Source organism: Dama dama, chromosome 10, assembly GCF_033118175.1.
Source record: "Dama dama isolate Ldn47 chromosome 10, ASM3311817v1, whole genome shotgun sequence".
Lineage (NCBI taxonomy): Eukaryota > Metazoa > Chordata > Mammalia > Artiodactyla > Cervidae > Dama > Dama dama.
Genome location: NC_083690.1, coordinates 15,533,840 through 15,559,895, shown reverse-complemented (window position 1 = coordinate 15,559,895; position 26,056 = coordinate 15,533,840). Strand labels below are relative to the sequence as shown.

General features: G+C 46.5%; 1 protein-coding gene across 3 annotated transcripts in view; it reads left to right on the top strand.

The window, feature by feature from the left end:
* The window catches only part of MYH11 (myosin heavy chain 11), a 126,125-nt gene that overhangs the window by 34,907 nt on the left and 65,162 nt on the right, over positions 1 to 26,056 (top strand). For all 3 annotated transcript variants that reach the window (XM_061152896.1, XM_061152895.1, XM_061152897.1), the window contains exons 4-5: positions 13,739 to 13,766; positions 24,395 to 24,497. In XM_061152896.1, coding sequence (XP_061008879.1) covers positions 13,739 to 13,766; positions 24,395 to 24,497 — 131 coding nt within the window. The remainder of the gene's footprint in view (positions 1 to 13,738; positions 13,767 to 24,394; positions 24,498 to 26,056) is intronic.

The window sequence follows — 26,056 nt, the reverse complement described above, 5'->3', positions numbered from 1 at the left end:
TGAATATTTAGGACTGATTTCCTTTAGGATAAACTGGATTGATCTCCTTGCAGTCCAAGGGACTCTCAGGAGTCTTCTCCAACACCACAGTTCAAAAGTATCAATTCTTCGGCACTCAGCTTTCTTTATAGTCCAACTCTCACATCTATACATGACTACTGGAAAAACCATAGCTTTGACTAGACAGACCTTTGTCGGCAAAGCAATGTTTCTGCTTTTTAATATGCTGTCTAGGTTAGTCATAACTTTTCTTCCAAGGAGCAAGCATCTTTTAATTTCATGACTGCAGTCACCATCTGCAGTGATTTTGAAGCCCAAAAAATAAAGCTTCCCTCATAGCTCAGTTGGTAAAGAATCCTCCTGCAATGCAGGAGACCCTGGGTTGATTCCTGGGTCAGGAAGATCCCCTGGAGAAGGGATAGGCTACCCACTCCAGTATTCTTTGTCTTCCCTTATGGCTCCGTGGTAAAGAATCCTCCTGCAATGTGGGAGACCTGGGTTTGATCCCTGGGTTGGGAATATCTCCTGAAGTAGGGGAAAGGCTACCCACTCCAGTATTCTGGCCTGGAGGATTCCATGGACTGTATAGTCCATGGGGTCGTGAAGAGTCAGACATGACTGAGTGACTTTCACTCACTTTCAAAACCCCTTTACTGTCATTTAATGAGGTTTGGGGAAAGAGAAGCGCTAACTGCCTGTGTTCAACCCACTACCTTTTGATGGAAATTCTTTCACACTCTCGTTTCCAAAGATGTGATAATGGATTTTTAAAAAATATTTATTTACCCGTCTGTGCTGGATCTCAGTTGTGGCACTCAGGATCTTTAGTTGCAGCATGCAAAGTCTCAGTTGAGGCATGTGGGATCTAGTTCCCCTGACCTGGGATTGAACCTGGCCCCCCTGCATTGGGAGCTCAGAGTCTCAGCCACTGGACCACCAGGAAAGCCCCAGTAGTGGATTTCTGTTGTGTGCTTCCTGTGTGCACAGGGCTTTCCAGGAATATTCTCCATTCATCCTCTGGGCAGACGGGATCAGATCCATGTGCTGGCGCTCAGTCACTAAGTCGTGTCTGACTCTTTGCAACCCTGTGGACTGTAGCCCTGCAGGCTCCACTGTCCATGGGATTATCCAGGCAAGAATACTGGAGTGGGTTGCCATTTCCTCCTCCAGGGGATCTTCCCAACCCGGGGACTGAAGCTGTGTCTCCTGCCTTGGTAGGCAGATTGTTTACCACTGTGCCACCTGGGATCAGATTAGGACCTTTAAAATGAATCCTTGAAATTATTATGGTGCCTGTGTATGTAATCCAGAATAAAAACAACACTAAACTATAAAGTAAAGAAAGCCAACAATATTTTAAATTTTCCCAGAACACTGACCATGATAGTTTTTAAGAAGTAGCAAATATTGACTTCTTTAAAAATTTATTTATTTTCCCCTCCCTCCCTTTCTTCACTCATGGACCTATATTTCCATGACTAGTTGTTGTTCAGTTGCCTCAGTCATGTCCGCCTCTTTGCGACCCCATGGACTACAACACACCAGGCTTCTCTGTCCTTCACCATCTCCTGGAGCTTCTTCAAACTCATGTCCATGGAGTTGGTGATGCCATCCAACCATCTCTTTCTTCCTCTGTTGTCCTCTTCTCCTCCTGCCTTCAATCTTTCCCAGCATCAGGGTCTTTTCCAGTGAGTCAGATCTTTGCATCAGGTGGCCAAAGTATAGGAGCTTCAGCTTCAGCATCAGTCCTTCTAATGAATATTCAGGATTGCTTTCCTTTAGGACTGACTGGTTTGATCTCCTTGCAGTCCAAGGGACTCTCAAGAGTCTTCTCCAACATTCACTGCACAAAAGTTATCAATTCTTCAGTATTCAGCCTTCTTTATGGCCCAACTCTTACATCCATACATGACTACTGTGGAATCACATGACTGGTTAGATAATCCAGTACTAGAGGCAGTTATTAGCCCCATTTTATTGCTGGGGAGACTGAGGCTCAGGGAGGTGAAGAACTTGACGCAGGCGTGTCAGAGCAGATTTGAACTTGGTTTATCAGACTCTGAAGCCCCAGGCTTGCTGGACCAAGGTGATGCTGAGCTGTTCCATAGCCCCTCCTGCCCTGCAGAAGGCGGTTTGCTCCTGTAGGGCTGTCTCCTGCCATCTCAGGGGGTTAGCATTGAGGGCTCAGCACTCGAGAAGCTGGCGTGAGTGACTTCAGCAAATTATAGCATGATGAGTGTGGGGAAAGCGTCAGCAAAGCTTTCCTGACAAAAGCCAGTTTGGATCTCCAGCCTCTTCTCGTGGGTCCCTGGGGTGGGGGAGGGTGTGAAAGGCAGGTGAGATTTCACTCTGAGTTTGAGAGCAGCCATCAGGACCTGTCACTGGAAGTGTTGTGTCCGCACCTAATTAGACTAACTGGCCATGCTAAGGGGATTAAAAAAAAAAATAGCCAGACCTTTATCAGCTCAGCCTCTTGGCTGAACCCTCTTTAAGCTGCAGAGAAGTCTGTAGGGGTGGGGAGGTGGGCAGAACGATCCAAACTCGGTTCTCTGCTTTGCAAGTTCCCACACTTAGTCTGAACCTTCTGTCCGGGTCAGCAGGCCTTGGGGGGCTGGCCCGTGCTCAACCAGAGGTTCTGTATCTCAGCAGAGACAGGAAGGGCATCTGTGTGCGCTCAGCTTGCTGCCCCATAGATCCTGCGGCCCTCACCCCTCGCCAGTCCTCTGCAGGACAGGCTCTCTGTGTGACAGGCTGACGACAGTGAGGCTCAGAACACCGAGGCGCTGGGCTCCAGAGCTGAGTGTCAAACCTGGTGACGTCACCTTTGGCCACGCTGGAAGCATTTTTTATTTAAAAAAAGATTTTTTTTAAATCCAATAGTTTTATTATTTTTTTAATTTTTTGGCCATGCCCTGTGACATGTGGGATCTTAGTTCCCCAGCCAGGAATCGAACCTGGGTCCTGCATTGGAAGGGTGGAAGCTTAGCCACTGGACCTCCAGGGAATTCCCTCACTGGAAACGTTTTATCTTCCCTCTGAGGCGGTATGGTATCTTAGATAGTGTAGTGCTGTCAGCCCCATTTAACAGATGAGGAAACTGAGGCTGCTCGTGATAACTCAGAGGGCCAACCAGACAGGGCCAGACAGATGGAGCTGCCAGCTAAGGGACTGGCTTAGGCCTTATAATCAGAAAGGGTTGAACTTGGCCTGAGAGCCTGTCCTCCTGCATCAGACCCGCTGCCATCTATAACCACTTCATAAGCTCACTGTTGTGGAGGATGGAGATGATGGAACAGTGATAATAATAAAGCTGACAATGATTTCTTGTTATTGAGCTTTGGAATGGGTCTTGGGCCCTTTTTAAGCTCTTTGTGTATCCAATCTCCCTGCATCTTTTTCACATCCTTGCAAAGTGTGGGGTTTTAATCCCTGTCTTCTTGGTAAGGAAGATGATGCTCTGAGTTGCCCAAAAAGTGGAGCCCAGAAGTAATTTCCCAGACATTTTGCTGCAGAGACTGTTCCTGCAACACCCCCCGCCCCCCCACCAGGGAGGGGACCAGTTGCCTCTCTGCCTCTTAGAGACTTTGCCTCTGCTCTCGGCTCAGCATCTGGCCTGGCGGGGCGAGGGGTGCTGGCAGCTCCATCTGTCTGGCCCCGTCTGGCCGGCCCTCTGAGTTATCACAAGAAGATCACGTTCTTTGGCAGGAAATGAAGAAGAAGGATCATCTGATTCTGATACATGTTTTATGGATGGCCCATGGTGCCTCACACAGCTGGGAGAGAGCTAAGGAGAACTTTTTAATAACCAGTAAATATTGAGTTGGAAAGCAGATATGCTGAGGGGAGTGGACTTGGGAAGCTCTGACTGACACTTAGTGGTGACTTGTTCCTCTTGGACTCAGTGCTCTGGCCTTCCCACTGTGTCCTCCCAGCCTCAGAATCTGGCTCTCCATTCCCTTTTTTGTCCAAAAGTGTAGATTAAGGCCCCACTGTGAGGGAACTGTTGTGGGGAGCACAGTCTGTTGAGGGGTGCAGATATTAATCAAATCAAACCACAAATACATGTGCTATGGGGGGAGGGCAGGAGACCCTGGAATCTCCTTAAGCTGGGAGGACAGAGAGGCCTCCTTGAAAGGTAACATGTGGGCTTAAAGGAGTTGATAAGATCCACGAGACTGTGGGGCTGGAGTGGAGAGAAGGATGCAGAGACTGGAGGCTGGAGCCAAGGCCCAGGAGACCACCGGGAGAATACTGGTCTTTGTGAACCCACGCCCCCCGCGCTGGCCAGATCTGCCTCATGTGGGTCTGGAAGAGTCCTGTTGGGGTCCAGCACAAGCTCTCAGAGTACCCCAGCTTACCCAGAATTTTCCTCCCCATGCTGTTGGGACAGGAGGGTGGAGAGAAGAACTGCATCCACAGTGCAGAAGTTTAGGGCATCACTTTTTTTTCTCTGGGGTGCTATTTATTTTTTAGACTTTTTATTTTGTATTAGGGTATAGCCCATTAACAATGTTGTGATAGCATGAGGTGAACAGCTAAGGTTCCCAGCCATACATATACATGTATACATTCTCCCCCAAACCCTTGGCTCCCATCCAGGCTGATACATAACACCAGGTAGAGTTCCATGCTGCTATACAGAAGGTCCTTGTCGGTTACCCATTTTAAATATAGCAGCGTGTGCACAGGGCATTGCTTTTGAGCTGGGCTGGAATCCTGGCTCGGCAGATGCGCCCACTTCTCTGTGCCTTGGTTTCCTCACTTGTCCCAACAAGGATGGCTCCTGGCCCGGTGGCTGTGTGTGCTGATTCCGACGGTGCCTGGGGAGCGTGGTGCCCAGCAGGGCAGCGGCAGGGCATGAGCTGTCAGCTCCACGGGGGGCAGGGGGTCTGGAACTTTCTGCGTCTACCTTGGAGGGTGGCAGGCATTCGTAGGGGAGCCACCTTTCTGCACTCGGTGGAGGCCAGGCCTCACCCCCAGGGGCCTGGAGGTCAGGGGGAGCGGTGACCCCTCCGGAGACAGGGCTTGGCCACCGCCCCCCCCACCCCGCCCCCTAACCAGATCCCACGCACCCTGGCACAGGAAGGCGGGAGGGAAGCAGCCAGCCCAGGCCTCGCTCAGACCCAGCTGGGTTTTCTCCTTTTATGGTCAGCCCGCGGGCCTCTGGCTTCCCCAGCCAGAAACCAAGAGCTGGTGTTGGGATCAGGCCGAAATAGCTGGTCTGTGGGGAGCTGGGCGTCTCCTGGGAGTCTCAGGCCTGATGCGGGGGAGGCGGCGGGGAGCCCTCTCGCTCCTCGGAGAACTGCCCCGCACACCTGCTCATCCAAGGCCAGACCCCGAGGCCCAGGGGACGGAGGGGACGCCGGGGTGTCCGCAGCAGGGGTGTGAGACCAGGTGGTCCCCAGGCTCGGGGCGGGGGGCGGGGCTTAACCCGCGCGCGGGATGCTGGGATACGGGTCCGCCGGCCATCTCTCCGCTGCGGTGCCCTTTCCCGGCCCTGAGGTGCCGCGGTCCAGGCCCTCCTGATGGGACGCTCCGCCTTCTTGGTGGCTTCTCCCCTGGGGATTCCTCCACATCCTTCTCCAGGCCGCTCAGTGGCCACCACAGCTGCTGGGATCTCCTGCCTCTCAGAGTATGTTAAAACAGCTACACTGGGACGCCCCGCTGGTCCAGTGGCTAATAGAAGCTCCCAATGCAGGGGGCCCAGGTTCGATCCCTGGTCAGGGAAACTGGCTCCCTCAGGAATACTAGATAGCACATTCCACAAGTAAGAGCCTGCATGCCGCAACTAAGACCTGGTGCAGCCAAATAAATAAATATTTTTAAAAAAATTTTAATAAGGTAAAGCAGCTATACCTTCAGTAGCACTTCGGGCACGTATGCATTGTGGCATTTGCCCACATCTTTCAGTCACTTCTTTGCCTGTCTAACCCTCACACCAGACCATAAGCCTTTCAAAAGCAAAGGCTAGGTCGGTTTAGTAGACTCTCTGTTTCCAGTGCCTGGCACAGAGTAGGCGCTCTGGACTTGTTCGCTGAGTGAATATGTGAATACAGGAAGAAGCGTTCACCGTGGCTTCAGTCGGAATTGCCTTTCTGAGAGAGAGAGAGAGAAAAAGATAGTTTGAGATTGATTCAAATCATTAAGCATTTCCTGAGTACCTACTATGTGTCACACATTGTCCCTGCCATCTGGGATCAGGCGCAGCCTTTGATCCTCAGGAGCTCAGGGGTTAATAGGAGAAGCTTTAAAAGCAGTTTTGTCGAGTAAGCAAAGAAATAATTTCAGGTGGCAAAATAATGAAGTTATTTTCCCCCTAAGGAGAAGATAAAACAGGAAGATGGGATCAAGAGAAATTGAAGGGAGTGGCTATGGGTGTGCGGTAGTCAGAAGTGGCTCCATCTGAGGATATGATATTTGGACTGGGATGTGGAAAGTGAAGGGCTTCCCCAGTGGCTCAGTAGTAGAGAATCTACCTGCCAATACAGGAGACCCAGGTTTGATTTATGGGTCGGGAAGAGCCCCTGGAGAAGGAATTGGCAACCCACTCCAGTTTTCTTGCCTGGAGAATTCCATGGACAGAGGAGTCTGGTGGGCTACAGTCCATGGGATCGCAAAGAGTCAGACATGTCTGAGTGACTAAACAACAACAAATAAAAGATGAGAAGGATCTGGTCACATCAAGAAATGGGGAAGAGCTTTAGAGGCAAAAGGAGGAGACAGTGCAAAGGCCCTGAGGCAGAATGAGTATGATGTATTACAAAAGCGCCAAGAAGGTCAGTATGGCTGGGATGTAAGAGGGGGAGAGGAGTAACCAGATGAGGTTGGAGAAAGAGCGGGAACCTCTCTGTGGACTATTATAAGCCCATTTAATGTCAATAACAAAGACTGTACAACATGGTCAATGCATATAAAGCTAATCACTCAGTCGTTTCTGACCCTTTGTGACCCTATGGACTGTAGCCCACAGGTTCCTCTGTCCATATGATTTCCCAGGCAAGAATACTGGAGTGAGTGGCCATTCCCTTCTCTAGCAGATCTTCCCGACCCATGGGTTGAATCTGGGTCTCCTGCATTGCAGGCAGATTCTTTACCACCTGAGCCACCAGGGAAGCCCGAGAAGGAAGCACTGTTAAATGACAAGAACTAAAAAACCATGCCATAGTATGGTGTCAATTGTGTAAGTCACTCTAAACTCCTATAAAAAATAATGAAAAGAAGATATATCTAAATGGTAACCATCACAGGTTAGGGGGATTTTGTATTTGCCAAGCTTTCTTCAGTGGTTGTGTACTAATTTTGTAATCTAAATAAAAAGAATTAGTGATTTATTTAAGGGGAAAAAAGTTTCGTAACTGTTGAAAAATGAATACGTTCTGTGTGATAACTGAGCAATCAGATCTCTTGATTCAGAGATGGTGTAAAAGTAACATTGTGTTTTTAAAAAAGTTTTATTCTGGTGTAATTTATATGCCATAAATCAATCCATTTTAAGAACACAATTCACTGGTTATTGGTGAATTTACAAGGTTACACAGCCATCACCACAATCTAAGTGTGTCTTTCTATCATCCGGAAAGGATATCTTGTGCCCTCTTGTAGTCATTCCCTTCTCCACTCCTGGTTCAACACTATCACTAGTCTACTTTCTGTCCCTATAGATTTGCCTCTTCTGCACATTTAGAATAAATGGAATGAATGATACAATATGCAATCCTTTGAGTCTGGCTTCTTTCACATAGCGTAGTATCTTCAAGGTTCATCCATGTTTTAGCCTGTATCAGTGCTCCATTCCTTTTTATGGCTGAATAATATTCCATTGTACAAATAGACCACATTTTGTTTATCCATTTACCAACTGATGGACATTTGTATCGTTTGTATTCTTTGGCTATTATAAATAATATAGAGTAGCATAATTTTCACTAAGATGAAAAAGAAAAATTCTGCCTGTCGTATCATAGGAAAACGGTCCATTACCATTCCAAGTAATCCCTTTCTTCTAAAAGGTATTGAGGCGAAAGAATGATCATGATGAGGTTAAGCACTGCAAGGCAGGGAATCTTTGGACTAATGGAGCTAGGGTCACCATTGGACTGGGTGGTACCTTTATAGATTTAGACAAAGGTACCCCCTGGTGGCTCAGATGGTAAAGGAACCACCTGCAATGCGGGAGACCCGGGTTTGATCCCTGGCTCAGCAAGATCCCCTGGAGAAGGGAATGGCAACCCACTCCAGTGTTCTTGCCTGGAGAATTCTTGCATGGACAGAGGAGCCTGGTGGGCTACAGTCCATGGGGTCGCAAAGAGTTGGACATGACTGAGTGACTAACACTTTTACTTTTACCCCTTTCCTAAGGCACTTTTCTTCCATCTGCTGAAAGATGGTTGTAATAAATATACAGATCTACAGTGACCAGTGTAAATAGATCCCCCTTAGAGTTATGCACTGTCTGACTTGCACCACTGTCCATGGCAGACCTGGCGGGGACATACAATAGAAAGGCCCCCAGCTTAGCTCTAGGGAGGTATGGGGTCAGAGAAAATATTATAGAGGAGGTGACCCTCAGGGTGACATTTCAAGAATCAACTAGAATATATACCCCAAAGAATTGAAAACAGGTGCTCAAACAAAACCTTGTACTTGAATATTCATAGCAGCACTGTTCACAATAGCTAAAAGCTAGAAACAACCCAAACGCCCATCAATGGATGAGTGGAACCACAAAATGAGATCTGCCCACAATGGAGGACTACTCAGCCATAAAAAGGAATGAAGTTCGGATACATGTTACAATAGGGGTGAACCTCAGAAACATCATGCTAAGTGAAAGAAGCCAGACACAAAAGACCACTTGTGTTTGTGTTAAATGTCCAGAATAGGTAAATCCATAGAAACAGAGAGCAGATCAGTGGTTGCCAGGGGTTAATGGGGGCAGGGGATGGAGAGTGACTCCTTAATGGGTGTGGGGTTTTATTGGGGGTTGGTGAGAATGTTTGGGAACTAGACAGAGGTGTGAGTTGCACGACTTTGTGAAGGTACTACCTACAACTACCTTGTGTTGTTCGCTTCTACATGGTTTAATTTATGTTTATGTGATTTTCACCTCATTGGGGTAAAAAAAAAAAAGAGAATGGATAAGGCAGGTACAAAAGCAATACAGATGGTGCTCTGGGAAGAAGAAACAGCGTGTGCAAAGCTTGGGTTGGAGGACTCCTTTGCACATTCTTAGAACTCTGCTCTCTCATGTCAGACATGAGCTCAGGCTCAGGGAAGGAATCAGCTAGAAAGCCCGGGGAAGTTGGTCTCAGGTCAGCAAGCAATACGCACACCGAGCCCTCCTGCCCCTAACTAACCATGACACAGTTAGCTTCCCACGCTTGGAGCAGTGTGTTTCCGATGGGAATGTCTCAGGCTGGAGGTCCCCTGGCAGCACCCAGCGTGGAGCTGCCCTGGCAGCTGCCAAGCCTTCCCCTTGGAGCCACTTCCTCTCCTGGGGACCTGGAGGAAAAACCTCCAGACAGGCATGGACCCTATCAATCTCTTGTCTTCTGGGCTCAGGTTTCCCAAGGCTGCTGGAAAGGCCACCTCTGTCCCGAAAGCAGATGGGTGGAGACAGTCCATCATCTGTCCACCTCAAAATCACTCCTTTCTGGCCTTTTGCTTTGACTGATATTGCCGCAGTGACCAATTTAAGCATTTGTCCTTGGGCACACATGTGCGGGTTTCTGATATGGCTGTTTCTTGAAATTTGTGGATCAGCCCAAGGTCAGAGGCAGAGGCAGAGGCAGGAGGCAGAGCATGTTGGCCTGATGGGAATCAGTGCAGCTGGACCAGAAATGGGACTTTGTGGTGATGGAAAGTTCTCATGCCAAAGGGTGAGCTGCCTCTTTCCTGTGGCCTTTCTCCCTGCAAGGACCTCCCGTTGGCCCTCAGCTCAGAGGCCAAACTCACCTGAGTGGAACCACCCCAGACCCTCTAAAGATAGCCCCTACAGGCAACTGTGGCCCATGAAGGCTCTTTCGTTGCAGCACTTGGCCTCTCTAGCCACAGCATGCAGGCTGAGTTGCCCCGTGACATGGGGGATCTTAGTTCCCCAACCAGGGATCAAACCCAAGTCACCTGCATTGGGAGGCAGGTTCTTAACCACTGGACCGCCAGGGAAGTCACTGGTCTCAATTTCTTGCATGTGTGTTGAGCTTTCCCATCAAGAAGCTCAAGTCTTCAGGTTTGGGGTTGGCTTTTTTCAGTGCTCGCCAGACTATACCTTCCTTGTGTCAGGGGCTTAGGGGTTGGGCAGTTTCCTGGAAACTGAGGGAAGTGAGGTCCAGATCTGGATGTTTCTGCTTATGAGGAATTCATAATTCTGTGGGGGCAGAGACACAAGCAACAAAAGTGCCAACCTGGGACAGGGCACTCAGGCAACATAGGGGCTGTGGAAGTGGAGGCGTGTCTTGGTGATGGGTAGGAACCAGTGACAGCTCTAGGATTCCTCTCAAGGGGGGCTTGGAGGCAGCAGTCAGATTATTTGATGGAGACCATGGACCAACAGACTGGTTTCAAATAGGAAAAGGAGTTCGTCAAGGCTGTATATTGTCACCCTGCTTATTTAACTTCTATGCAGAGTACATCATGAGAAACTCTGGGCTGGAAGAGGCACAAGCTGGAATAAGCTTACTGGGAGAAATATCAATAACCTCAGATATGCAGATGACACCACCCTTATGGCAGAAAATGAAGAGGAACTAAAAAGCCTCTTGATGAAAGTGAAAGAGGAGAGTGAAAAAGTTGGCTTAAAGCTCAACATTCAGAAAACTAAGATCATGGCATCTGGTCCCATCACTTCATGGCAAATAGATGGGGAAACAGTGGAAGCAGTGTCAGACTTTATTTTTTGGGGCTCCAAAATCACTGCAGATGGTGATTGCAGCCATGAAATTAAAAGATGCTTACTCCTTGGAAGGAAAGTTATGACCAACCTAGATAGCATATTAAAAAGCAGAGACATTACTTTGCCAACAAAGGTTTGTCTAGTCAAGGCTATGATTTTTCCAGTGGTCATGAAGAAAGCTGAGCACTGAAAAATTGGTGCTTTTAAACTGTGGTTTTGGAGAAGACTCTTGAGAGTCCCTTGGACTGCAAGGAGATCTAACCAGTCCATCCTAAAGGAGATCAATCCTGGGTGTTCATTGGAAGGACTGATGTTGAAGCTGAAACTCCAATACTTTGGCCACCTCATGCGAAGAGTAGACTCATTGGAAAAGACCCTGATGCTAGGAGGGATTGGGGGCAGGAGGAGAAGGGGGCGACAGAGGATGAGATGGTTGGATGGCATCACTGACTCAATGGACATGAGTTTGAGTAAACTCTGGGAGTTGGTGATGGACAGGGAGGCCTGGCATGCTGCGATTCATGGTGTTGCAGAATCGGACACGACTGAGTGACTGAACTGAACTGAACTGAACTGAGGGGCTCTTCCTGGGGCTTCTTCTCTCTAGCAAGGCTGACTACTGTGATAGCTTAGGAGTGTTGTCAGAGACTTATAGCCAAGCTGCCTCCTGGCTTCATCGCTATGGGGAAGACTTCTTGGAAGAGGTATCATCTTTGAGACTGAGGGAAGTAGCTAGGAAAGAAGAGAAAGACCTGCTAGGCAGCAGACATGGCCTGAGCAAAGGCACGGAGTGTGATTGGGGGTTGACCTGGGTGGGGTTACTGGAAACAGAGTGAGGGACATAGAGATGCCGAAGCTGGGGAGGTGGGCAGGGCCAGTCGTGGGAGGTCTTGATGTCATGTTCAGGAGTCTGGGCCTCATGTAAGGGCCCTGGGGGACATGGACATGTTTAAAAACAACTTAAGATAAAACTTGCATACCCCAAATTCACCCACTGTAAGTGTAAAATGCAGTGAGTTTTAGTAAATTGAGTTATGTAAGCATCACCACAATCCAGTCTCCAAGCCCCCAAATGATCTCTCATATCTGTTTGCAGTCACCCCACTCCAGCCCTCGGCAACCACTAATCTGCTTCCTATCTTTATGCATTTACCTCTCCTGCACATTTCATGTAAGTGGAATAATACGATATGTATGCAACCTTCTGTGTCAGACTTACTTAACACCATGTTTTTGACAGTCATCCACAGTGTAATCTGTATCAGGACTTCATTGTTTTTATGACTGAATAATATTTCATTGGGTGGATAGACCACATCTTATTTATCCGTCCACCAGCAGATAGACATGTGGGCTGTTTCCACTTTTTAGTTGGTATGATAACTCTGCTGTGAGCCTTCCTGTGTTAGTCTTATAGGGACACATGTTTCTATTCTCTTGGGTAGATTTCCAGGAGTGGAATAGCTGGGTCATATGGTAAATTTAGGTTTAACATTTCCAGAGACTTTCAAAGTGGACGAGTGTTGAGGAGCAGAGCGATTGGGTAGCTCAGCGTGTCAGAAAGATCACTCTGAGAAAGGCTCTGGAGGAAGACGTCCCTAGATCCAGGGAGATCTTTGATCAGGAGAGGCTGAGCAATGTGAAGGTGGGGTTGGAGCCAGGAATGAATTTAAGAAAAGCTGCATCACCATTGCCTAGCAGCGGATGTGCTTTCTCGGTTATGGTTAACTGACCAACAGTTGAAGCCTGTCCCCTTACCCATGACCCTCATAGGGGATCTCGGCTCCACCTCCTGAGGTCACTTTAAGAGTGAAAGGTGATCCGTCACGTCTGCTTAATCACGTGCAGTTTCACGATGCCCTCTGCGTCCACCAGGGTTCTCTGGTGGTAAGCGACAGAGACCTTATCTTGGAAAGGAATTTCTGGAGGAGTGTTGGGGAGCTCACAAATGAGGTGGGAAGAGTGGGGAGCCAGCCTCAGAAAATGTCACAAACTAGAGGCTGCTTGGGCTCTGGGGGGCAGGAAGTGAGGCCCCCTCAGGGCTCTGCCCACCCGCTGTGCTTCTCCATCCTTGACCCAGGTTGGAGTTTTAGCTCAGAGAATCTGATTGCCACAGCCTGGGAAACGTTGTTGCCTCTTGGCTGGGAGAGCTTGTGGGTCAGTTCCACCAAGACAGTACATGATAATGGGAGTGGAGTGGTGCAGGGGACGTGTCTCCTTTGTTGTTGTTCTGTCGGCATGTGGGATCATAGTTCCCCTGATCAGGGATCAAACCTACACCCCTTGCATTGAAAGCTCAGAGTCTTAACCACTGGACCACCAGGGAAGTCCCCTGGACATGTCTCCTTAAGAAACATAGGATACTCTTGCCAGAAGAAGAGGGAAAGCATACTGGATTTTCAAGCCAAAAATGTCCACTGCCAGATAAAGAAACTGAGGCTTGGAGAGGTTAAGAATATTCGCCCAAGGCCGCAGAGCTGGGAAGTGGCCAAGAGGAAACCCAGTCTGTCTGGATCCAAAGTCAGTGTTCTGTCTGTGACCTCATCTGTACAGAGTGGGTCTCCTGGGAACCCCCCTCCACTCCGAGTGGGTGGGGCTGGGATGCTCACTGTCTCCTGAATGGGTCAGATTCCAACATCTTTCTGGGGCTGCCTCCAGGGCTTTGTTGCCCTCTTGTCTTTGGTCTTGTCCCCTATGCCCTGGAAAATGAGCTCAGCTGGCCCCTTGTCACCCCCAGAGGGGCCAGGGTATAGGAGCTTAAATGGGAGTCCTGGGCGGCAGCATATCCAGACACTCAACTCAGAGCTGATTCTAACTCGTGGCTCTTTTTTTTCTTTTCATTCTCAGATCGGGAGGACCAGTCCATTCTCTGCACGTAAGTGGAGCTGCTTTTTCTTCTGTTTTTCTGAGTAAGATCCAACCTATTAAAGAAAAAGGTCCATGAGAACAGGGCTGTTTGATTTGTTTGATGTTCCACGCACCACCCTATCCCCAGCACAGAGCAGATGGTCATGAAACATTTGTTGTACAAATGCTCTGATGCTGAGGCCAGCACCCCTAAACCGCAGGTGATGCCTGGTGCCATCTTGTTCTGCGCTGCCCCCCTCTTTAAAACCAGCATTTATTGAGCATTCACTGTGTGCTAGGCTCTGAACTAAATAATTTACAGACAGAATTGCATGTAATTCTGTAATAGCTTTGTGAAAGTAGATGGCATCTCCATTAGTGAGGAAGGCTTGGCTTGTGTTAAACTGTTACCCTAAAATTTCACAAGTAGCCACATGGTGCTGTATTTAGTGGTCGGTATCATTATTTCTTTGAAGACCTGGATACATAGTCAGAAGATATGAACTCAGTTTAGAATCACTCAGAGAATTTTCAGGATTCAGGAAAATCTCTCCTGGGGTGGGCAGAATACAGGTATTCCTCAGAGATAGCCTAGGCTTAGTCCAGACTATTGCAATAAAGCAAATATCAGAGTAAAGCAAGTCACGCAAATTTTTTGGTTTCTCAGTACATATCAAAGTTGTGTTGACACTATACTATAGTCTACTAAGTGTGCAACAGTGTTATATCTAAGAACAACAATGTATACACCTTAATTTAAAAATACCCATTGCTTGGCATATTACTCAGCTATAAAAAGGAACGCATTTGAGTCAGTTCTAATGAGGTGATGAACCTAGAGCCCATAATACGGAGTAGTGTAAGTCACAGAAAGAAAGAAAGGGAAAGTCCAGTATCATATGTTAATGCATATATATGGAATCTAGAAAAACAGTATTGACGATCCTACTTGCAGGTCAGCAAAGGAGACACTGACATTTTGGACACAGTGAGGGAAAGAGAGGATGGGATGATTTGAGAGAATAGCACTGAAACATATATATCGCCATATGTCAAATAGATAGCCAGTGGGAGTTTGCTGTGTGATGCAGGGAGCACCAAGCCAGTGCTCTGTGACGACCTAGCTGGGTGGGATGGGCAGGGAGGTGAGAAAGGGCTCAAGAGAGAAGGGACATATGTATACCTAATGCTGATTCATGTTGATGTATGGCAAAAACCATCACAATATGTAAAGTAACTGTCCTCTAATTTAAAAAAATACCCATTGCTAAAAAATCTTAGCTATCATCTGAGCCTTCAGGGAGTTGTAATCTTTTTGCAATAGATGAGATGAAATATCACTGATCACAGATCACCATGACAAATAGAAAAATAAGGAAGCAGTTCGAAATATTATAAGAATTACCAAAAAGTGGCACAAAGATATGGAGTGAACGAACACTGTTGGAGAAATGCTGATGCAAGGTTGCCACAAATATTTAATTTGTGAAAAACATGATATCTGTGAACTTCAATAAAACAGTGTGCACTAAAAGTACCTGTAGTGGTTCTTCAAAGATTGCCACCTCCTAATCACCAGAACTCATGAATGTGTCAGGTGACGAGGCAGAGGAGAATGGAGGTTGCTATGGCATTAAGGTTGCTAATCAGCTGACCTTACAATAGGGGAGAGTCTACACCATCCAGGCAAGTCCAGGGTAATCACAGGGTCCTTACAAGTGGAAGAGGGAGGAATCTGGGGAGTCAGAGGCAGATGCAATGTGAGAAGAACTTCACCCACCATTGCTGGCGTTGAAGGTGGAGGAAGCCAAAAATGAAAACAGCTTCTAGACACTGGAAAAGGCAAGGAAACAGACTCTCCCCTGGTGTTCCTGGAAAGAAACACAACCCTGCTGACATCTTGGTATTAGCTCAGTACAATCCATGTCAGACTTCTGCCCTCCAGAACTGCAGGATAATCAATTTGTGTTGTTTTAAGCCACTGTTTGTGTAATTTGTTAAAGCAGCAATGGAAAACAAATACAGCCTCCTTCCTTTGTCCCCCTACACCCACTCCTGTCCTCACTCACTATTCAACAGATTGTATGAGCCAGTTCCACTGGTGATACTTGGCATATAGGAAAGAATCCAAAATAAACATGACCCCTCTTCTCAAGAGGGAAGACAGCCACTAGAACAATAATTACATTCTTCCCTTTGGTACTGCTTGAATCTGCTGTTTGATTCTGTGAAAGAACTACCTTTTCAGAAACTTAAAAAATTACTGTTGTTCAATCAGTCAACTGTGTCCAACTCTTTGCGGCCCCAAGCACTGCAGCACACCAGGTTTCCTTGTCCTTCACTATATCCCAGAGTTTGCTCAAGCTCATGTTCATTGAGTTGGTGATGCTATCCAACTATCTCAACCTCTGCCACCTGCTTCTCCTTTTATCTTCAATCTTTCCCAGCAAATCACTCAAGTAAATGTGTAATTACAAACTGAAAATGACAAAGAACGAGACATGTTTGGAACTAGGAGAATGTGTAAATCAGAGAGATTCTAACTGGGAGAATGGGAAGAGCTTCTTGGAAGAAGTGCTATTTCAGCAGAGACAATGAAGAAAAGAGGGGAAGAGTTTACAGCAAATGCAGAGGCACTGGGGTCAGATAGAGTGTGTTTTATTTTAAAAACTGAGACATCAGTTTGGCCAGAGTGTGTCTCCCAGCAGAAGCCCTCTGTCTGAGAAGAGCCACTATGGGACATCTAGGACTGTGGTTGCAAACCCAAGGGCCAATCAAAGCCAACCAAGTACTGTTAATGTGCGAGAAGGCCTGGGTGTAAGACAGTAGGGGGTGGTGGGGAGTGTGGTGAACTGCAGAAAATGACCCATCTGAGGGCTGGGGGCGAGTTGCTATCCCTCTTCTTTCCATTGTTTCCAGGAGAGAAAGCAGGTCCAGTGTTGCCAGACTCTTCTACATTGCAACAGAAGCTGGAAATTTAGGTTTTTATGTGAAACATTCAATTTTTAAATATTTGCACCTAATTTACATGAACATACATACACAGAGCATCAACCAAATAAAATTCATGGGTGGGCTGGCTTTGCCAGTGGGGCCACCTGTTTACAACCTCAATCCCAGAACTTTGGGCCTGGAAAGTTTCTCATAGATGACTAAGCCCTCAGTTCCTGCCATACACACACACTGGTCAGTTACAAGAATTGCAAGAAATTTTCAAAGAGCATCAAAATCTGGAATGATTCATATTATTTAATATGAAAGTAGATTCAAGTTGACCTCAGAATGATTCATACTATTTAATAAGAAAGTAGATTCAAGTTGACCTCAGTAATAATTGTTGTTGTTCGGTCACCTAGTTATGTCTGAGTCCTTGCGAGCCAATGGACTGCAGCATGCCAGGCTTCCCTGTCCATCACCAACTCCCTGAGCTTGCTCAGACTTACGTCCATTGAGTCAGTGTTGTCATCCAAGAATCTCATCCTCTGCTGCCCCTTTCTCCTCTTGCCCTCAATCTTTCCCAGCATCAGGGTCTTTTCTAATGAGTCGGCTCTTCCCATCAGGTTGGTCAAAGTATTGGATCTTCAGCCTCAGCATCAATCCTTCCAATGAATATTCAGGGTTGATTTCCTTTAGGATTCACTGGTTGGATCACCCTGCTGTCCGAGGGACTCTCAAAAGTCTTCTCTAACACCACAGTTCAAAAGCATCAATTCTTTGACACTCAGCCTTCTTTATGGTCCAACTCTCACACCCATACATGACTACTGGAAAAACCACACCTTTGACTAGATGGACCTTTGTTGGCAAAGTGATGTCTCTGCTTTTTAATACACTGTCTAGGTTTGTCATAGGTTTCTTCCAAGGAACAAGCATCTTTTAATTTCATGGCTGCAGTCACCATCCACAGTGATTGTGGAGCCCAAGAAAATAAAGTTTGTCATTGTTTACATTTTTCTCCCATCTATTTGCTATGAAGTAATGGAACTGGATGCCATGATCTTAGTTTTCTGAAAGTTGAGTTTTAAGCCAACTTTTTTACTCTCCTTTTTCACTTTCCTCAAGAGGCTCTTTAGTTCCTCTTTGCTTTCTGCCACTAGGGTGGTGTCATCTGCATATCTGAGGTTATTGATATTTCTCCCAGCAATCTTGATTCCAGTTTGTGCTTCATCCAGCCCAGAGTTTCTCATGATGTACTCTGCATATAAGTTAAATAAGCAGGGTGACAATATATAGCTTTGACTTACTATTTTCCCAATTTTGAACCAGTCTGTTGTTCCATGTCCGGTTCTCACTGTTGCTTCTTGACCTGCATACAGGTTTCTCAGGAGGCACGTAAGGAGATCTGGTATTCCCATCTCTTTCAGAATTTTCCACAGTTTGTTGTGATCCACACAGTCAAACGTTTTAGCATAGTCAATGAAGCAGAAGTAAATGTTTTTTGGGAATTCCCTTGCTTTTTTTTTTATGATCCAGTGGATGTTGGCAATTTGATCTCTGGTTCCTCTGCCTTTTCTAAATCCAGCTTGTACATCTGGAAATTTTTGGTTCACATACTGTTGAAGCCTAGCTTGAAGGATTTTGAACATTACATTGCTAGCGTGTGAAATGAGCGCAATTGTGTGGGTAGTTTGCACATTCTTTGGCATTACCCTTCTTTGGGATTTGAATGAAAACTGATCTTTACCAGTCCTGTGGCCACTGCTGAGTTTCCCAAATTGGCTGGCATATTGAGTGCAGCACTTTCACAGCATCATCTTTTAGGATTTGAAATAGCTCAGCTGGAATTTCCTTACCTCCACTAGCTTTGTCCGTAGTAATGCTTCCTAAAGTCCACTTGACTTCACATTCCAGGATGTCAGGCTCTAGGTGAATGATCACACCATTGTGGTTATCCAAGTCATTAAGACCTTTTTTTATATAGCTCTTCTGTGTATTCTTGCTACCTCTTCTTAATATCTTCTGCTTCTGTTAGGTCCATACTGTTTCTGTCCTTTATTGTGCCCATATTTGCTTGAAATATTCCCTTGGTCTCTAATTTTTTTTTTTTGAAGAGATATTTAGTCTTTCCCATTCTATTGTTTTCCTCTATTTCTTTGCATTGTTCACTTAACAAAGGCTTTCTTATCGCTCCTTGCTGTTCTTTGGAACTCTGCATTCAGTTGTGTATATTTTTCCCTTTCTCTTTCACCTTTCACTTCTCTTACTTTCTCAGCTATTTGTAAGGCCTCCTCAGATAACCATTTTGCCTTCTTGCATTTTTTTTACTTGGAGATGGCTTTGGTCATCTCCTATACAATGATATGAACCTCCATCCATAGTTCTTCAGGCACTCTATCAGATATAACCCTTGAATCTATTTGTCACCTCCACTCTATAATCATAAAGTAAAAGTGTTACTTGCTCAGTCGTGTCTGACTCTTTGCAACCCATTGGACTGTAGCCCGCCAGGCTCCTCTGTCCATGGGATTTTCCAGGTAAGAATAGTACAGCAGGTTGCCATTTCCTTCTCCAAGGGATCTTCTTGACCCACAGATTGAACTTGGGTCTCCTGCATTGCAGATAGATTGTTTACCATCTAAGTCACTGGAGAAACTGGTAGTCATAAGGGATTTGATTTAGGTCATAACTGAATGATCTAGTGGTTGTCCCCTAGTTTCTTCAATTTAAACCTGAATTTTGCAACAAGGAGCTCATGATCTGAGTCACAAGCAGCTCCAGGTCTTGTTTTTGCTGACTGTATAGAGCTTCTCTATCTTTGGCTGCAAAGAATATAACCAATCTAATTTCAGTATTGATCATTTGGTGATGTCCATGTGTAGAGTCATCTCTTGTGTTATCGGAAGAGGATGTTTGCTATGACCAGTGCGTTCTCTTGGCAAAACCCTGATGGCCTTTGCCCTGCTTCATTTTGTACTCCAAGACCAAATTTGCCTGTTACTCCAGGTATCTCTTGACTTCCTACTTTTGCATTCCAGTCCCCTGTAATGAAAAGGACATTTTTTTTTTTTTTTTTGGTGTTAGTTCTAGAAGATCTTGTAGGGCTTCATGGAACCATTCAACTTAAGCTTCTTTGGCATTACTGGTTGGGTCATAGACTTGGATTACTGTGATATTGAATGGTTTGCCTTGGAAACGAACCAAGATCATTCACTGTTCTTGATATTGCATCTAAGTACTGCATTTCAGACTCTTTTGTTGCCTATGAAGGCTACTCCACTTCTTCGAAGGAATTCTTCCCCATAGTAGTAGATATAATGGTCATCTGAATCAAATTTGCCCATTCCTGTCCATTTTAGTTCACTGATTCCTAAAATATCAATGTTCAGTCTTGTCATCTCCTGCTTGACCACATCCAGATTACTGAACCTTCCAGGTTCCTATGCAATATTGTTCCATATAGCGTCAGACTTTACTTTCACCACCAGGCACATCCACAACTGAACAGTGTTTCTGCTTTGGCCCAGCCTCTTCATTCTTTCTGGAGCTATTTCTCCGTTCTTCCTCCGTAACATATTGGCCACCTACTAACCTGGGGGGCTCATCTTCCAGTGTCATATCTTTTTGCCTTTTCATACTGTTCATGGGCGTAGTTAAATGACTTGCCCATAATCACACAGGGCAGAACAGGGATTTGAACTCAGGAAGTCTGGCCCTGGAGCCCACTGTGTTGCTCTGCTGGTTGATGCTGCAGGGGAAAGAGGCACTGCTTTTGCCTGGGGAGCTCGAGGCAGTACTCAAAATAAAGGCAGTGCCTAACGGAGCTTTGCAGGATGTGTAGGAGTTGGACAGCACAAACGCTGGAGGACTTTGCTGCTTACAGGGGTGGGAGTCACATGAGGACTAGGGACTGACAGATTCAGAGACAATTTGGCTTTGCTACCAAGGGCAGACCACAGCTGAAATGACTCAGAAATGGTGTTTCACCATGGGAGCTAGGACCAACTACCTGATTTGTTAAATGATGCAAAATGAGAAAGCTAAGGCCCTTGTTCAAAAATTATTAAGCAGTTCAAGATCACAACATCAGAGCATTAAATCAAGCACAAGACCCTCCTTAGGGTAGTCCCCATGGAACTGGACAGGTCACACACCCATGAATCCGGCCCAGCTGGGGGCTGAGGGATTAAGCAGTCATTGGGTAGCCTCCTTCCAACTGCTGAGCCTGGACTGGTTAAAAGGACTTGGCAGTAGGGTAATTACAAGGCCAGGAGGCCATATATGGTCATGAGGCCAAGTCTTCCTCAAGGATGAGGGAGCTGGACACAAAGTCCCCTAAGAAACAGGACTGAGAGACTTCCCTAGTGGTCCAGTGGTTGAGAATCTGTCTGCTAAAGCAGGGGACACAGGTTCAATCCCTGGTCCAGGAAGATCCCATCTGCCTCAGGGCAATTAAGCCCATGCACCTCAGCAACTGAAGCCTGCCTGCAGCAGTGAAGACCCAGTGCAGCCTAAAATTTAAAAAAAAAAAAAGTAGGACTGAAGTTTAGGGTGCACTGACCAAGAAGGCATCTTTATTCCCAGAGTCTGGGGTCAGAACAGCAAAGATATTGATGTTTCTGAAGCAGCCCTGAGCACATCAATCTTCAGACGCCCATGAGCCTGGAGCTTGGGTTGTTTACTTTGGCAGAACCTCCCAGGACAATTTATTTTTATCAATAAAACTTGGAGACTGTTGAGCCAAGCAGCCACGTGGGGAGAAGCAGGTTCCCAGAGTCTGTGTCTCACTTCCCCCCCCTGTGAGGTGAAAGACCAGGAAATCGTGGCGGGAAAGGGGGGGTGCTGTAATGATCTGGGGTCAGTGTGTGCACAGCTTTCCTGACTCTTGTCTTGGATCTGAATGGACTCAGGACCAGCTACATAGGCAGTTTCCCACACTCAGATTTTCTCTCCTTCTTCCTCTGATCAGAACCTAGCCCCCTCCGTTTGGGGTGATGTTTATCAAGGGTTCTGACATTATCCTAATAGAAGTAATTCATACTAAGGTGTAAATGACTGAGTGGCTTGGCTCACTGGTACCTGTGCAGATTTTCAATAAGGGCCTATTAAGGCAAGTGAAGGCTCCCAGAACATATGGAATAACTCCTTGATGGGTCAGGGCTTTGCTCTGTATTCCTGCATTGCATCCCCTTTTCTCACTTTTAAAAATAAAAGGGTAGGGGGCAGAACATGGGCTCTGGCATCAACCTCACCCATATACAAATCTTACTCCTCTATTTCTGATCTGTGTGATAACATAAATTGTGACCTAGAACACTTCAACTTCTCTGAGCCTCGGTTTTCCCAGGTGGGTGATAGGAATAATCAATGACTCCTTCATTAGGTTGTTGGATTAAATTAAAAGATTTCTGAGCCCAGTAGCCTAGAGTAGGTCTTCAACAAATATCAATTCCCATTCCCTATTCCCTATTCCTTCCCTCTGACCTTAGAAAGCATGTTCTTTGAGGGTTGGGTCTGTGTCATGGACAGACTTGGCAAAATGTCACAGGAAGAATCCTGATTACATTGGAACCAGAGACCTGATTTCAATGCTGAGGGTGCTCTTGCCTTGGTGTGTGACTTTGGGCAAGTTGTTTACTCACTCTGGTCCCAAGTTCCTATCCTGTAATAACAGGAAAGTGATATGTCCTCCCCTCAGGATTGGGGGAGGGGAGGTAAAGGAGATAATGCATGTGAAACAATTAACACAGGGCCTCCACCCCACCCCCCCCACCAAAATCAATTCTCTCCTTAAAATTAAAGAAAAAAAATTTTGAACTCAGTTTTCCTTCTCAAGAAAATGAGGATAATGCCTCAGTAGCTCCCATCTCAAAAAGTGCCTATGAGGCCACGTGAAATAATGTGACCATTGGGAATAAAGACCATTAGGAATTGTGTAGAGGATAGTGTTAATACTGCCATGAGACGTGGTATGATGTTTTGACCTTCCTGGAGACCCCACTCTTGATTCCTGGACGGTGGCCCATGGGATTGGGTCTGACAGTTCGGGGCATATGTATCTTTTCCTCCCTCCCTCCCTGCCTCCCTCCCTTCTTTCTCTCCTTTCCTTCCTCCACCTTCTTACTTCCCTCCCTTTATCCCTTCCTTTCTCTTTCTCTTTCCTTCTTTTTTCCTTGCTTTCTCCTTCCCTCCAGCCCTCCCTTCTTTCCTCCCTTCCTTCCTTCTGTTTTGCCATGAACAAAGTTACTAATGGGCCCTTGGCAGAGCAAGTTAATTTCTTTCATTATTTTATTTCCTAATTAGGTAAAAAGGACAAGCACCACACTAGCACTGGTGGGGCTGGTTCAGCATGGAGAACCTTGACCCGACCTCGGGGTAGATGAATCCAGACTTTAAAAAAATTAGCGCATTTCAGAATATGCAGTGAGCTCAGCAAATGTAAGTCTAGGCAAAGGAAGGAAAAATAAAAAACAAAAAAAGAAAATCAGAGGAGAGGACAAGAAAGGAGGAAAGATTTAGTTGAGGTCATCTTTCCCTTTTCCTAAGAAGAGTGGGAGTCAGAGGCAGTCTAGAATCCTTTGATTGAACAATTCCATCACTGTGACCTCAGGTGGCCAAGAGAGGTGTAGCTGGTTCAAGAAGCTGTTTTGATTAAAAAAATAAAAATAAAAAACCACTGTTCATATTCTGGGAGCATTCTTTTGATAAGACAAACAACACCCTGCTGATCATTTACACTTTAGCATGACTCACTTCAACTAGGTTTATCCTTTGATATTTAGCTGAAATCATTAGCTAGCCACCTGACCCTTCGAGTGAGCTCTCTAGAGGATGAAGGGGCTTATGTGGGTTCAGTGGCTGATGGAATAACCACTTTTATTTCCCTCTTTGTCCTCCTTCTCCTTCCCCTCCTGCTTCTCCTTTTTCTCCTTGTTCTTTTCCTCTTCTTTCTTCTTCTTTGTAAGGGGCATTTCTAAAACTTTTACCTTATATCTTAGTACTCTGAGAGGTACTTACATCCATCCTGGAAGGCAGTCTCTTGCCCGATCTCATCTCTAACAAGGGTAATGATGTCTTTGAAGTAGATAATTTTTAATAAAGCTATTCTGTAGATACTATATCAATGGATACGTATCATTATACAGCTGTCAAAACCCCTAGAATGTGCAACAACAAGAGTGAACTCTGACATAAACCGTGGGCTTTGGGTGATGATGCGCCAAAGTGGGTCCATTGATTGTAGCAAGTGTACCACTCTTGCGGGGGATGTTGATGGTGGGGGAGGTTGTCAAGGGGCAGGGAGATCTAAGAACTCTGTGTACCTCTTGCTCAATTTTGCTGTGAACCTAAAACTTCTCTAAAAAACAAAGTGTTTTTTTTTTTTTTTTTTTAAGTAGACAGTTCCAAATAAACCTGTTTGGACCTTGGTAGGGAAACTCAGGTTTTCTTTTACTCTTTTCATCTACATCCTTTCCTGCCTCCCCTCGGGAGGAGTAGATTGAGATAAGGAGCAGGGTTTGAAGCCTAGTCCAGCTCCCTGCCAGTGGTGGGCAAGTCTCCTCCCCTCTGGGAGCCTCAGTTTCCCCATCTGGCAAACGACACGGAGCTGTGGGAGGATTCCCACAGAACACCTGATAAGATAAACAACACCCAGCTGGTTATTCCATCAGTTGCTAGTGTATTACTGTTCGGGTCGGTCACTGATCTCCTGTCTTTCAGAGGCGAATCTGGAGCTGGGAAAACAGAAAACACCAAGAAAGTCATCCAGTACCTGGCCATGGTGGCCTCCTCCCACAAGGGCAAGAAGGATACAAGCATCACGGTGAGTGGCAGCCCCTGTCATCTGGCCACAGCTTGGCAGATGGGCCTTGGGCTCGAGGGCTGACCCGGTAGAGAGAGCACCATTGGGAAGGCCAGGGGTCCATGTTATAAGGACTCAGGACTGTGTTTCCCTGTCCCTCCCCTGACAGCTCACTGGAGGGATTTTTCTTCATCCTGGGTGGTCCTGTTGGGTCTAGGCGATTCCTCACTTTGGCCAGGATCGTCTGCTGTTTTGTGAACTGGGAGGAGGAGTTTTGATTGACATCAAAGCTTCTCGCTTGCGGCATCACTGTCATTTTGGATTGGATAATTCTCTGTGGTGGGCCTGTCTTATGCCCTGGAGGCTTTTTAGCAGCGCCCCTGGTCACTCCCCACTGGAGGCAGGTAGCAGCCCCTCCCCTGAGTTATGACGACCAAGAAAGTCAGGTGCCCTCTGGGGGGTGCAGTCTCCCCTGATTGAGAGTCACTGCCTTAACTGAATCACTGTAAATTCCCTAGTGTTGAGGCATACCTGTCATTCCTCCACATGTGCCTCCAATGGGAACCCCAGGGGATGGAAACATGGGTGTCACTCAGCATCTGAGCTTTGGTCCAGTGCCCTTGACTGAGCAGCTACTGTGTTCTAGGCACTGCTAGTATGAGGCCCATCCATGAATCTGAGTTATTCTAAACACTGAGCTTCCGGACTCATGGGACAGAGAGATCGTAAATCATCAAATAAGGACACAGTTCGATTAAGGAAAAGAAGAGCAGGTTTTTAGAATCTTCCCTTCCTGGGTTCATCCCTCTTTTCCTCCTCCATCTTAGCCTGGCCTCATCTATCCCAGTGGAGGCGACAAGCACTGGGGCTGCTGGAAGGACCTGCCAGCGCCTCCCTCCGAAGGTTTGGGACTGGGTGGGGGGGATGGCAAAGTGGAGGCCTGAAGCAGGCTTGGGGTGTCACCAGTTCCTGCCGCTCTGGATCTAGCTTCTGGGGCTCAGAGGCGACACTGGAGAAGCCACAGAGACCAGCCTGTCTGGAGGCCCTTGGGGATCTGGGGCGAGCCCCGGTTGTAGCTTGGGGAACTTTCCTACCTCCAACAGGTGCAGGAAGCCCGAGATCCAGGATCCACACTGCCTCTGGCATGGTGTAAGGAACAAAGAGCCCCAGGGTTTATGTGGCGGCCAAACACTGCCTCCCACTGCCTTGCCTTTCCCTAGAATAGTAAAAGGAAGAAATAAGACTAATGACAGATCTTTATCAAGCGTCTACTATGTGCCAGACACTTTTTTTCTCTGCATGTGAGAAGGTATCTCAGACAGTGTCTCATCGGATGCAGTTTTAAAGAGTGTACTTTGGTCCCAGCAATTTTAAAAAACCTTTGAAAATGTCTGAATCTCTTAAGAATTTAGAAAAGAAAGCAAGCAAAGCAGAGAGGAAATTGAATCCAAGAAAAGCTGCTGCTTTTCTCAGTTGGAGGATCTTGGAGAATCCAGGCTGTCTGGGGGCGGGGGGAAATTGAAATTGTATATTCTCCAGACCCTGATGTACATGTGATGGAAATAATACTGACGTTTGTT